This window comes from Carassius auratus, chromosome 32 (assembly GCF_003368295.1).
Source record: "Carassius auratus strain Wakin chromosome 32, ASM336829v1, whole genome shotgun sequence".
Lineage (NCBI taxonomy): Eukaryota > Metazoa > Chordata > Actinopteri > Cypriniformes > Cyprinidae > Carassius > Carassius auratus.
In genome coordinates this window covers 20,314,821-20,329,116 of record NC_039274.1, presented here as the reverse complement: position 1 = coordinate 20,329,116, position 14,296 = coordinate 20,314,821, and the positions used below count along the sequence as shown (strand labels likewise).

Below are 14,296 nucleotides of genomic sequence, written 5' to 3'. Positions count from 1 at the left end.
ATCTGTTTTATACAGTATGTTTCCAAAATTAAACTGCTGTTTGACAATTTTGAGCATGTGGTAGTTTATTGAAGTTGTTTGTAAAGCCATTGCTGCCAGTCATTAGATTTTTTAGCCTTGCATGTACCATGTTGATCTAAATGCCAACTAGGATCTAGGTGTATTTATACACGGTGCAAGGTACGACGGGGAAACAACGTCGTGTTATCAACGCTGATTAACTTTTCAAAATCAACACCTCATTCAGCTTTCATCCCAGGGCTGCAGCACGACCCTAATTCACCCGTAATGCAGGTAAGACGGTGAAACAGCGTCGCGATTTCAACGGTGAATCCACGTCGTGATTTCAACGTTGATCCAATTTGCAAAATCGAAAGGTTATTCAACGTTGATTCAACGTCGGGATTTCAACGGTGAATCAGCGTCGTGATTTCAACCGTACATCAACGTCACGATTTCAACGGTGAATCAACGTCGTGATTTCAACGTTGATCCAATTTGCAAAATCGAAAGGTTTTTCAACGTTGATTCAACCATGGTACCTGACGTTGTTTCAACGTTGAATCAACGTTGAAATGCCGGCTGGGATCAGCCTCCTCATCTTTCCTCGCAGTATTTACATCATCTTCACCCTTCATTTGCGCAAAGGTTCGTTGGATCTAGTTTCCAGGTGGATATAGGCTAGTGGAAGTTGTGTGTCGTGTAGGCGGTGTGTGTGTGTGTGTGTGTGTGTGTGTGTGACGTCCCTGCGCGATCGTTTGTGGAGTATTTACATGAAGTCTCGAGCAGAGGACTGGATTCGTGCCAGTGCATTTTTATCTCATTCACCAACCACACACACATACATCACAACAAGACACACGAGCTTTTCCTCACGTCAGATGCGCTTTATTTGGGCAGTTCATGAAGCAACACCAGTTGAACGCGGGATTATCTCATTTTGATAAATGATGCTTTGAACTCATAGGATTTACAGCCTGTTAAAATATTGTGATACAGGGATGCATGCTAGGGGTGCACGATTCACTCGTTTTCTCGATGCATCGATTACAAACCCTGACGATTCATATGCATCGATCTTGAAACTTGATTTTTGAATCGTGAATCGCCGATCTTGGACAGTATAATCGATTCAAAACGCTAAGAATCGAATGAATCGCGATTTCTGTAGCGATTCAATGCTTTCAAAATATATAGTAGCTACACATTAAATTACCACACACACACACACACACACACACACATTAATTAAGGCTGGAAATGATGGAGTTTATTATTATTATTATTTGGTGTTCCATTGCATTTGATTTTAATTGTTGTTGAACTAAATATACATGTTTGACCTGTGCCATTGCATTTTTTCATTCTCTCCCTTTAACCATTCTTCTGTAGCCTATTGTCTGTCAGAAAAAGAATTACTTCTACTTTAATTCTTGAGTACAATTTAAAGTTGTACTTGTTCACTTTTACTCAAGTATGATTTTGACCAGATACAGTACTTTCACTTGAGTAAAATCTTTGAGTACTTTTTACACCTCTGTATTGCATGGATGGAGCAGAAATGGAAGTGTCTAAATCATGTGCACAGTTCCATTGAATGATAAATGTGTTTAAACAATGCGGATGAACCGAATGTAAGAAGCAAACTGTTAAAATAATCTCAGCATTAATGACGAACTTGAAATAAGAGCGCAAGGTTTATCTGATAATCAGATGCATGAAAGTAGCGTTGGTAGCTTTAGCAAACAGACATCTGGCGAGTTTTCTCTCAGAATCATCATTACTGAAGGAGAGGAAAAGTTAAATAGCTACTATAGCATTTTATTTTGTGAAAATTAGATAAAGAAGTTCACACTGAAAGAGAAGTGATCTCACTCTCATAGACGTGTCAGGCTTTATCTGCAGCATAACTAAATAAAAAGCAGAATGAACTGATGAAACGCTAAGAAAAAAAGAATTATGAATGATAGTGCTAATTGACATCCATTACAGTACAGAAGCAATAAAGTATATATTCTACCTTATTCTTTGCAGAAAATGAAAATAATTGCTAATTAAATGTAGCCTAGTATATAAAACAATCATAAAATTGCCATTAGGAAAAAAAAAATAAAAAGATAAAAGATTGATTATTGTCCAGCAGTGTATTTAATTTCTTACAGCTAATTAAAAGTAATAAAAAAAGAGAATTCCTTTGCAAAAAAATAAATAAATAAATAAATTCTATTTAAATAAATAAAATAAAAAATTATAATAATTATGATAATACATAAGCTACATACATAAAATTATTGTATTTGACATTTCTGTCACTTCTGTAATGATGGCTATGCCGCTGGTGTGACAAAATGTTAGCCTATACATAATACACTTGAAGCTCTTTTTTTTTTTTATCTTGGCTTACATACATTTTTACGTATGCAATGTCATGTCATAGCATCATTAAACAATGGACAAAAGTGTTTTTTTTTTTTTTTGCCCCCTGACTAAACATTTAAAGAATTTAGGGGAACATTTAAATAATCCTGTTAATGCACTTAAAGAATGCAGAATCGAATCGTTATAATCAAATCAAATTTATTTAACGAATTACTTGTCCAAATTGTGTGGATATGAGTCTGGTGTCTGTGCTCATGGATAACTTTCCTTCCAGAAGGGGGGCAGAAGGGCTATGAGAAGATCCCTCCAGTGGACGAAGCTGTGGCCGCACACCTGTGCCAGCCTGCTACCATTGGATGGAAGTCTTAGGTGACCCTTCTTTCCAAACCATGCCAGATGACTTTGGCTCTTGACTTGCCTCAGCCGGCCAGGCTGCTTCAACACTGCACTCCATGGCGGAGCTTCAAGTGTACCAGGCCAAGCTCCTCCGCACCATGGACGAGGTGGGGCACAACCGGACACATTTAATGAGTTGTGCAGTGCTACAGACCTGGCCCTGCACGCTATTAAGGCCACTGCCCAGGCTATTGGGCGTTTCGATGGTCAGCTTGGTAGTTGTGGAACGCCAGCTCTGGCTGAATCTGACAGAGATCAAGGATGCGGATAAAACAGTCTTCCTTGACTAGCCTGTCTCTCCCGCTGGTCTCTTCAGCCCGATGGGGATGGGTTCGCTGAGCACTTCACCGCTGCACAAATGTCAGCCTACACGGAAGTCAGCCTGATGCCCTGGTCAGGAAGAGGGGGAGGCGAAGTCTGGACAGCATGGTCCTATCCTCTGTGACAGGCGAGGATGTGCATGTCCTTCGTTCAAAGGCAAAATTTATGCTGGCGTAAAAAGGGCCATAGAAGTGGTCCCCCCAGAGCAGAGCAAGTCAGGCTTCTACAGCCAGTACTTTCTCGTCCCCAAAAAGGATGGCGGTCTCAGACCCATCCTCAATTTGAGGCATCTGAACAGGGCCCTGATGAAGTGCTCATGATCACTTTGAAGCAGATCCTCACGCAAATACGCCCAGGGGACTGGTTCTTTTCCCTGGATTTGAAAGATGCTTACTTTCACATCTAGGTAGCACCCCATCACAGGCGCTTCTTGAGATTCGCTTTTGAAGGAGTGGCATATCAATACATGATCCTTCGGTTCGGGCTGTCCCTGGCTCCCCGAACTTTTATAAAGTGCATAGATGCGGTTCTCCCCCCTTTGAGACAGAGGAGAGTGTGCATACAGAATTATCTCGATGACTGGCTCGCTTTGGCCCAGTCAGAGGCGGAGCTGGTGGCTCACATATCCCTCCTCCTCAACCATCTAAAGTGATTGGGGCCCAGGAACAATTTTTCCAAGAGCTCGTTGTCCCACAACCAATGTATCACATTCCTGGGGACAAATATAGACTCGACCCATATGAGGGCTGTAGTCTAGCCAAAGCGCGCTCTGGCCATTTGGCAACTAAACCTTTACACCTGGAATGGCTCTGCCGCTCAAGAGGTTTCAAAAGATGCTAAGTCTAAATGAGCTCAGCATCGCCAGCTCTGCAGCTGGGCCTGCTCTACATGTGGCCACTACAGTTTTGGCCAAAACCTCAAGTCCCACCCCATGCCTGGTGGCATGGTCGCCACATGATCAAGATGAGCCAGGTGTGCAGTGCAGTCCAGACCCCATGGACGAAGCCCAGCTGGTACGAGCAGGGGCCAGCTGTGGGGATAGTTGGCAGGTGGAAAGTCATCTTCACGTATGCTTCCAAGATAGGCTGGGTGGACCTGTGCGAAGGCCATGTGACCTTTGGCATCTGGACGAGTACAGAAAGTAAGCTCCATATCAACCACCTGGAAATGCTGGCTGTATTCAAGCTCCCTACACTTTGTTACCATTCCTGACAGGGAACCATGTTCTAGTCCGGTCGGACAACATGACAGTGGTGTCCTTCATAAATCACCAAGGAGGGCTCTCCTCAAAACCACTATTCACTCTAGTGAAAAGCATCCTAGAGTGGGCCCAGCACCACCTGCTCTCGCTAAAGGGCAGCACATGTGCAGGCTGTTCTGAATACTGGGGTGGACATGTTGTCCCGGGCAACCTCCCCTCGGAAGAGTGGAGGCTCCATACCTAAAATGTTCAAAAGATTTGGGATATCTTTGGAAAGGTAAAAGTAAAGTCGACCTCTTCGCCTCCGAAGACAATTCTCATTTCCCAATCTATTTTTCAAAAGTCAGGGATGCTCTGGCCCACGACTGGCCCAGTCTCCTCCTCTATGCTTTCCCCCTGATCACTGTGAACCCCTAAGTCAGACAAATCAGTGAGGATGCCCACAATGTCCTCCTGTTAGCCCCTCTTTGGAGGAGCCAATCATGGCTCTCGGACCTGTCGAAGCTGTTGCTAGCAGAGCTATGGCCGATCCCCTTGAGATGGGACCTCCTCTCTCAAGTGAACGGAACGATATGGCACCCCAGACTCGAGCTGTGGGCTCTCCATGTATGGCCTCTCAACGGGAGTTGGTGGACCTCTCAGAGAACATCATTAATATCATATTACAGGCTGGAGCTCCATCTACAAGGCACCTCTATAGCCTTAAATGGTTGGTTTTCACCACCTGTTGTACACCCAGGGGTGAAGATCTGTTCATTTGGGACATATCCCAGATATTGTCCTTCCTCCAAAACTTACTGAATAGGGGCCATACTCAATCTACCCTTAAAGTCTATGTTGCGGTTATCGCACCCTGTCATGCTCCTTTAGCCGGGCTGTCTGTGGGTAAAAACAACCTGGTTGTTCATTTTCTGAAGGGGTCCAGAAGGCTGAACCCTCCTCACCAATTCACGATCTCCACATGGGACCCATCCATGGTTCTTAGTGGCCTCAAAGAGCCGCCCTTCGAACCGCTTCAGACTGCCGACTTATGTTCTCTGGCGCTAGCATCGGTTAAGCGAGTAGGACTTTCAGACCTACAGGCACTCTCTGTGAGTTTCTCCTGTCTTGAGTTCGGGCTTGGCGACTCCAAGGTCATCCTGAAGCCAAGGCATGGGCATGTCCTGAAGGTTCTCTTCACTCCGTACAGAGACCAGATTGTTGTTTTCTCCGCGCTTCCTTCTCAGGATGATCAGGAGTTGAACTTACTCTGCCCTGTCAGGGCTTTAAGAGTCTACATTGACTGTTATGCCTCTTTTTGACAGTTGGAACAGCTCTTTGTGTGTTTCGGAGGCCACACCAAAGGTCATTCGGTCGCGAAGCCAAGGCTATCCAGATAGATGTGAGAGATCTTGCTTACTCATCCTCCGGGCTCCATTGTCCGATAGGAGTTAAAGCACACTTCACAAGGGGGATGGCCTCCTCATGGGTGTGGTCTAGTGGCGTGTCTATTGCAGAAATCTGTGCAGCAGCCGGCTGGCCCTCACTTCCACATTTGTCAGGTTCTACAACCTGGAAATTCCTGCTCTACAAAATACAGGTCCTCTCAGCATAAGTCCACCATCATGGTCGGTTTTTGCTTGTTGTCCAGCCTGTGTCTGGGTCCCTGGGGTTAGCTTTGTCCCCTACACGTTCTCAGGCCCCTTGGTGCCTGAACTGTAGGAGGTCAACAAGATGACTAGTGTAATTACATCCCTGATTGGTCTGGGGTTCAGACGGGCTCGATCACCATAGGCACGCACTGCCATTGGTTAGTTTCTATCAAACTCCACAAACCAATGGTCGTGCAGTTTCACTGCGCGTTTGAAAAAGAAATGTGATTCGGGATTCAGAAATCTGAGAAAAATGACTTTTCCCCATTGAGACTCAGCCTAACGGCTTACGACGCAGTACTTGTTCTGTATCTAAGGGAACCGAGGTTATGTTATGAACCAAGTACGTTATTCAATAGTTACCTAACCTACCTGGAGTTATTATAGAGAAGTTATTCTCTCTCTCTCTCTATCTCCTCCTATGTATCTGATTTTGCTAGCCATTATTATCTCTTAAGTTGTGGCTTGGTTTCAGATGTCTTCAGTCAGTGTGGGAAAATCTAGGTTTCATCTTTTGTGACAAGTTTTTATAGACTACGATGCTAATTGTTGGCATCAGTGTAAAGCGGACTAAATTAACAAGGGTGGTTAGGTTAATATAAAAGGATGCAATTCTATGCCTGAGGATATTTAAAAAAATGTAATATATAGTGTTAACCATAACCTCTCAAATTTGGGACAATATACTACCAGTAGTCTCTTCCTCTCTTATCTCACTCATACACTCTCTCTCTTTCAGTCTGTCTTTCTGTTTGCTCCGTATCTCTTAAAACATGCTAAAAGAGAGGCACCAAAATGTACTTGGACACTGAAGCCACCCTTAAATCTATGAATGTCACTGCACTAGATAACAAAATATCAAGCAAAGTGGTAGCAGCAAAAAATTGACTTTCTTAGAACTAATACTAAGAAAAGTCAAAAAGTATCCAAAACTTATTTCTGTACAAATAGATAAGTGAACTGAATAAATGTGCAACTCTAAATATATAAATTTGCATAAAGGAAACTACAAAGAATGGTCTTCAGGTTAACATTAGCTTAGTTGACTTTAAGATCTGTGGTACAAAATACCTTTAACCCTGTAAAATGCGACATAGGAAATAATAATCAGAAACATACTTTTTTTTTTTTTAAATGGAAGAGTATTTAAAGCATTTAGACAAAATCTAAAAAGGTTTGCAAATATGTATTTTGTTGAGTATCAGGCTGCATACATAGTCATACACCAGCATTTATCTGAGCCATACTGTATTTGCTATTAATTTTCAGCTAAACTGATCCCAAGGACATTTTTAGTGAATGAAGCCAGTTTCCTTCAAGTTCCTATAACAGTTAAAACAGGTGTAGTTCATCACATTATTTACATACATATATACAAGTTCCCAATTCCTTTTTTTGTAGTTTTAACGAGGATATATACATATATAATAATAGCTTAAACCCAAAAAACTATTTGTTAAATATATGCTTGTGCTATTCATCTTAACAAAAAAAATGCCACTTGTTGTGTTTTGTTTGTAATGCAGGGACATTCATATAATTGATGCAGCTTGAAGTGCTTAATAATTGTATTTTTATGAAAACATGTATTAGATATATTTTTACCTGCTGGATGCATTATCCCAAAGCTGACTTTATCAGTGTCTCTCTTCCGTCTTCCCTGCTTACTTAAGACTTCCTTTACTCAGCATACAGCCATTATACCGTATCTATGTAAGTGAGTTAAAGTTGGACTGCAACAGAAGCCCCTTAACATGAGTGGGCTGTCTCAGGCCCTGATGGGAGAGTCTCAGAGATCCCCCCCCACCCACCCACCCACACACACCAAAAATTGTTCCCTTAAATGTAATGAAGCTGGCTGGACTTTTAAATAGATAATTTATCCCAAAAATGAGAATTCTGTAATATCTTCACATTTACATTTTTGCATTTTGCAAACACTTATCCAAAGAGACTTACTAACTCACTTACTAGCAGGGGGTCCAGTTGAAATACCACTTTTCCCGAAAATGCGATTTCAATCATGCCCCCTCAGATATTTGAGCCAAGTGGATTTTTAATGCAGCTCCCAAACGAAAAAAAGAGAGAGAATTGTTTAAAAAAAAAAAAAAAAACAGGTGTGATTAGAACATTCAGTGTGGCACATCATCTGCTACATCATCAGCTGCTAAATTCAAACCTGCATTGTATGGAATGCCAAACCTGAAAAAAAAAGTAAAACATCAAACAAGTTATCCCCCCCACCCCCCCGGATTCAACAATATATTCTTGCTTCAGGATATATTCATACATAGATACATATACACAGACCTCAAATAGGGGCACTTGAAAAAAAAAAAAAAATTTTGATAATGCTTTCTACATCCTGTCTAAAGATCATGCCTTTTTAGTATTATGTGATACTGAGCCAAGGATAACAAAAGAGAACAACATAGTGATATTGAAAGTATTCAGTACACAGATGTAAATTACAGTACCATTACATACAAATACAGTACTCGCAATTGACCCGGTATGTCAAATATTATGTAGAAAATTTAACTTTAGAGTTAATTGCACTAGAGCTGGTGATGAAAATTTCAAGTTTTATTGGAGTTTACTGTATAATAATATGTTTATTTTTTATTAATTGCATTAATACACATAGTATATGTACTATCGGGGAAGTCGTGGCTTAGTGGTTAGAGAGTTTGACTCCTAACCTTAAGGTTGTGGGTTCGAGTCTCGGGCTGACAATACCACAACTGAGGTGCCCTTGAGCAAGGCACTGAACCACCAACTGCTCCCTGGGCACCGCAGCACAAATGGCTACCCCCTGCTCTGGGTGTGTGTGTGCACTTTGGATGGATTAAATGCAGAGCATGAATTCTGAGTATGGATCACCATACTTGGCTTTATGTCACGTCACTGCTTCAATATTATTGATAAATCAAAATGAATGCACTTATTTAAAATACAACAAAATCATAATTATGTAAAATGTAGTTTAAGTAATACTTAATTTAGACATTATCATAAATTGCAATTTTTTAATGCACTTAAATATATTAAGACCTATTGTCATTAAAGTCTACTCGCTTTAAATACACCTATTGGCCTTTAATTTAAATTATATTATATTATCTGCAAGTGCATTTTTTGAAAAGTATACTTTTATGATCTGAAGTACAATTAAGCACACTTCTTTTTCACAAGGGCATGCTCGCACATTTCCTCTTTATGCTGATAGACATCTCTATTGTTACGAGACTTTTTGCCAGATTGTTGTGCTTAGGTGCCAGTCTCTTGGCTACTCAGTTCCATCAATTGTGTTATCTAGTTGAGGGACTTACCTGGATTTATGCCCAGTCTCCCAGTTATTCACTGCCAGCAGTTCGTTCTCCTCCGGATGCTGTCCCCCGGCCCGTACAGCCTGAGAGGTTCGCACGCCTGAACTTTCAAGTCAAGTCAACCCCTATGTTCCAGTTCTTCTGTTTTAATGTGCAGTTCTATGACTGCTGGATATGGCCGGTTAACAGCAGACTGCCTTAGTTTATTTTTTGTGTACAATAAATCCTTTGTTTGTCTTGTCTTGCCTTTGCCTCTGGGTCCTTTAGTTGTGACAAAAATGTTATGGTGCTTTATAATGTGTTTGTCCCTTTCGTGGAGCTTAACAAACACAGAATAGTATACTCACAATATTGGATTTGGATCTGTCTCGTCTGATCCAGCAGAAAATGGAGTGATACCAATACTGAATATCAGCTCGGCGCACATCTATTATAGATCAACTAATGCAATGGCTCCCAATCCTGGTCTTGGAGAACCCCACACCACTGCACATTTTAGATGTCCCTCTATTCCAGGGCTATTCAAATCTTGCCCTGGAGCGCCAATGTGGTACAGAGTTTGGCTCCAACCCTGATCAAAGTCACCTGGCTGTGATTTTCTAATGATCCCAAAAACATTGATTAGCATGCTCAGGTGTGTTTGACTAGGGTTGGAGCCAAACTCTGATTTCTTTTAATGTTTAAGTTATCCTGAAGACCTTAATTAGTTGCTTCAGGTGTGTTGGATTTGGATTGGAGCTTAACTTTGCAGGACAGTCGATCTCCAGGAGTAGGATTGCGTACCCCTCAAATGTGTGTGTCAGATAAGAGAGACACCAAAAGCGTGCAGTGTTGGGGGTTCTCCAGGACCAGGATGGGGAACCACTAAATACAATCTATAAAGGTGCATGCATTTACTTTGTATTTACTATGTATTTAAAAGTCGACAGATATTTCACAATGCAATTTCAGCTGAGGTTGACCTTAATTGGTCTGTGTATAGAGCATCGCTGCATCATCATCTGTCCCTGACTCAACCTCATGTCGTTCCAAACTTGAATGACTTGTATCAACTGTCATAATTTTCTATTTCTCCATAGCTCTTAAATTTTCATTTTCAATCTGTCCTGCCAGTTTATGTTTGAAGTCCGTTTAAATATCTTCTTAAAAAAAAAAAAAAAAAGGGGGCCAACTGAGATTTGAAATCTAATTGTTCTTTTGCAGTCCTTAATGTTCCATTCCATTTCTAGGAAGGGTTGTTTTCTAATTAGTCAGAAACCAGGAAAGGTTTAAATTATAAGTGTTAATGTCATTATACAGTATGCATCAACAAAAATCTATTTCAGTCCACCCAGCCTCCGTAAACCGTGGGCCACTGAGTTTTAAAATGCAAAATGTTTAAATGTCACTCTCATTGACAGCTTGATGATACTGGATTTGCACTATAACAAAGCTAAAGAAAACATGAAGTTGTTTTTGTGTCCACAAGTGATACTATATTTAGACTTATAATCCTGTTCTCACAGTAAATGACAAACATTTGTGGTCAGAATCTCTGTAGCATGATGCAGTGTTAGATAAAGCCGGGAAGCTGATGTCTGAAGTATATTTTAGGAAAAAAAATCTTTCCACTGGGAATTCAGCAGAAACGGGGTCGCTAAGCCCCACCACCATTTCCCGTCTGTCAGAAACTTTGTCCTGACCTTTGAACCCAGGCCCTCCGTGGCAGTGCTTGCATACCCCTCGACAGTCTAACCCCATGTTTATTTCCGCCCTTTACAACAAGGAGACTGGAACGTTTGGGTTAGCTTCTGTGAGCCCAGAATAACTTGAGAACTAAATATATCTTTTGTGTTCATTTTTATCCAAAATGTAAATAGTCATGTTTGCCCATTTAAAAATTTCTACAACAGTGCTAAGGTGTTCTAGGTGATTGCTTACCGTTCCCAGTCAAAAGAGGCCACCCAGTCTATGTGACCTTGTTTATAACTGGAATTAATTGCATGATGCTAAATTCAAGTATAAATGGGGTCTAAAACTTTTGTAGCTTGTCCACTTTCAGCCACTTCCAGAGGTGGTGAGAAACACAGTTGCAGGACTGATTTCTTTTTAAGTGTGGACACTCATGTGTTCAATTGTGCTTAAATGGCCACAAACGTCTGCCTACTCACAGCCCATGAGCGTTATGGGACATGTTTTGAGAAAGCACACCAAAACAAACCGTCCCATCTTCACTAAATATCACTGTTACCATACCTATTGTTTCAATATGTTTAATCTCCTGCTAGCTCATTCATATTCATGCAAAGTACTTGGCACTCCTCTGAAAGAGATGTACTGTAGAGTGTCATGAGATAAGAAGGAAGGGTCTAGACAAAATCCTACAATAAGTTGTCACAGAGAACCCATTTAAAATGCTTTTCGGCAATGCATCTTGGCTGAACACGCATAAATGTATACAAAAAATTACCCTTGTGGGATTTTTTTTTTTTTTTTGCTTGATTTATTTATAAATCACGAGTCCTATTCACCAGAAAAGCCAAAAAAATTAATAATAATAATTGGTAGAATGAGTCACATTAATAGCGATGCCTGCCTTAGCAAGCACCACCGGAAATGTTTCCTTAAGGTATCAAATAAGATTTCAGTGGAAAGTCTGCTGGTGAAGATTAAATGTTTCATTTGTATACATTGTGTGACTTTGATATGAAGACAATGGCTATGAGTGTAAATGTGAACTCATCAATGTTTATAGTTCTCCAGTAACTAATGAAAGGAATAATATTTGCCAAGTAATGGCCCGAGATTTGGGAGTTGATTTTTTTTTTTTGTCACGCAGTTGGGTTTGGTCAACAGACTCATTGTTAAATCATGAATGTCCTGCAAAACAATTCCACATAAAGGCTCAAACATACCAAAGAACAAGTGGCATTAAAAGCTTTTTTTTTTTTGTCACTTATGTTTCCTGCATCTGGGCTAAAATGCTTAGCTTGAACACACTGCAACGACTACATTCAACAACAAACTAGTACATGAGTTCTGCCCCCATGTGAGAGGAAACAACTCCACATACCAGGTGGCAGTAGTCTGTTTTTATTGCTCAAAAAGGGAAACCTAGGACTATGCTTGTGTACCCTTTTCACACCAACTCACTCATCATAGATGGGTTCATAATATAGCTTCTTCAAATATGTCTTATAAGTTGCAAGTAGAACTGGCATTGTCGGGCTTGACCTTGTGGAAGTAGAAGAAAGTGTGTCCACTTGACTTCCCCATTTGCTTGTTTTCTTCTGTTTCATTTTCTTCTCATCCACTGGTTTGGTAAACTGAACAAAAGTCAGATCTTTGTCACTGATGGGCTCCATCACTGATTTAACATGCCACCAATTGGGGTCTGACTAGTGCCAACAGTGTAGAACATGCTGCAAATTCTGGGCCAGTAATTGCTTAAGACAGTACAACAATGGCTGACAACCGGTCGCTTAAGAAGCCAGGGCTACTGTAATTTCTTATATCAGACTGCTGAGACAACTATTAAATCTTGTGTCTCGGATATAGACTGAAAAAGATTGTCACGTCAACTCCAATGACTTTTTTTTTTTTAATAGCGCTTTAAACAAAAAAGATTGCGTCAAAGCAACTGAACAACATTAATTAGGAAAAGAGTGAGTCAATAATGCAAAATGACAGTTAAAGGCAGTTCATCATTTAATTCCGTGATGTCATCATCTCAGTTCAGTTTAACTAGTGTCTGTGCAATCATTTGCAATCAAGTCAACGATTTTGCTGTAAATGAAGTGACCCCAACTAAGCAAGCCAGAGGCGACGGCGGCAAGGAACCAAAACTCCATCGGTGACAGAACGGAGAAAAAATAAACATAAAAAAACCTCGCTGGTGTGTTTGTCTTTTTGTCATGCCAGTTTTTTGTACATTGTAATGGATTGTTTTTTTGGTTTTTGTTTTTCTAAGTGGAATATATAGGTACATTTATAAATTGATTTAAACTCAGATTCAGTGATGTGACAGATCAGAATGAATTATTCCAGAGGGAATGCTAATATAATAATAATAATTGTATAGCTTTTTTGTACTGTAAAATAGGTGTAGGATTTACTTTGACATTCACTGACAGTTTTCAAGATTTTTTTGCTTTTATAAATGTATTTTTATAAAAATTATTTTAGTGTACAGTTTGAATTGTAATATTTACCCAGGTAATAAATCTTGCAAAATTCCCTTAAGATAGAAGGAAAACCAAAAATGTTTATATTTTTGTAAAAGGTATTAAATCCTTTGATCATTATACATATAACATCTCATATTGTGTACTGAGAATGTGATCACAGAAACTGACGACCACTAATAAATAATGGAATATAAACATTGGGATAGTGGAAATACACTTTCCATGGGAAATTTGTCCTTTACTGTCCTTACCCCAATCTGAAACCGTTCCATTAACAAGTTCCCACACACTGACCACTTCCTCTTATCCCCCATATTTCCTGTCACAATTTTCAGCTTAAATTGAAACAGGCTGGTGGATCAGCTTGCAATCTATCCCAAACAGTCAAAGTGAAAGCTTGTCACGCAGCCTAGTTGTTCTTAGGATGGTCTGAATATTTTCTCACAGGCTCAATCAAGTAAAGTAAACTGAAGGTCATTTGGAGACTGCAGATCATTTGAAGATGAAGGGTCTACACTAAGAACAAAACGAAACATCCTTTCCATTAACTGTCCACAACTTTCCCTCCCACAAATCTCAAGGACCGTGACGGCCAAAAGCATCATTTCTAACCCGGTTTGGCTCCAGGCAGTGTGTAAGTGTGTGTGATTGTTGCAGTTATGGTTATCACAATGCTGAGGACTGGCCGCCGTGGGACTATAAGTTTGGAATTTTTGGAGGGAGAGCTTGTACATCCTGTGTGTGCTGGGGAGTATGTTTTTCTCCTAGAGGGGTCACGGAAAAAAAAATTACAATATTGGGCATCGGTAATCTTACTGCACTCATTTTCAATGTATTTTTTATTTTCAAGTTTTTATCCTGTATAATTTATTT

At 40.3% G+C, this 14,296-nt stretch overlaps 1 protein-coding gene across 5 annotated transcripts in view; it reads right to left on the bottom strand.

Moving 5' to 3' along the window:
- The window catches only part of LOC113051792 (anoctamin-1-like), a 58,214-nt gene extending 48,476 nt beyond the window's left edge, over window positions 1–9,738 (bottom strand). For 2 of the 5 annotated variants that reach the window (XM_026215864.1, XM_026215865.1), the window contains exon 1: window positions 591–918. In XM_026215864.1, coding sequence (XP_026071649.1) covers window positions 591–638 — 48 coding nt within the window. In that variant the 5' untranslated portion in view covers window positions 639–918. Of the gene's footprint in view, window positions 1–590; window positions 919–7,533; window positions 7,652–7,899; window positions 7,994–9,260; window positions 9,519–9,604 lie in introns of those variants that run through there. The other 3 variants (XM_026215867.1, XM_026215868.1, XM_026215866.1) reach the window with 3 other exon arrangements.
- Window positions 9,739–14,296: the final 4,558 nt, after the last annotated feature.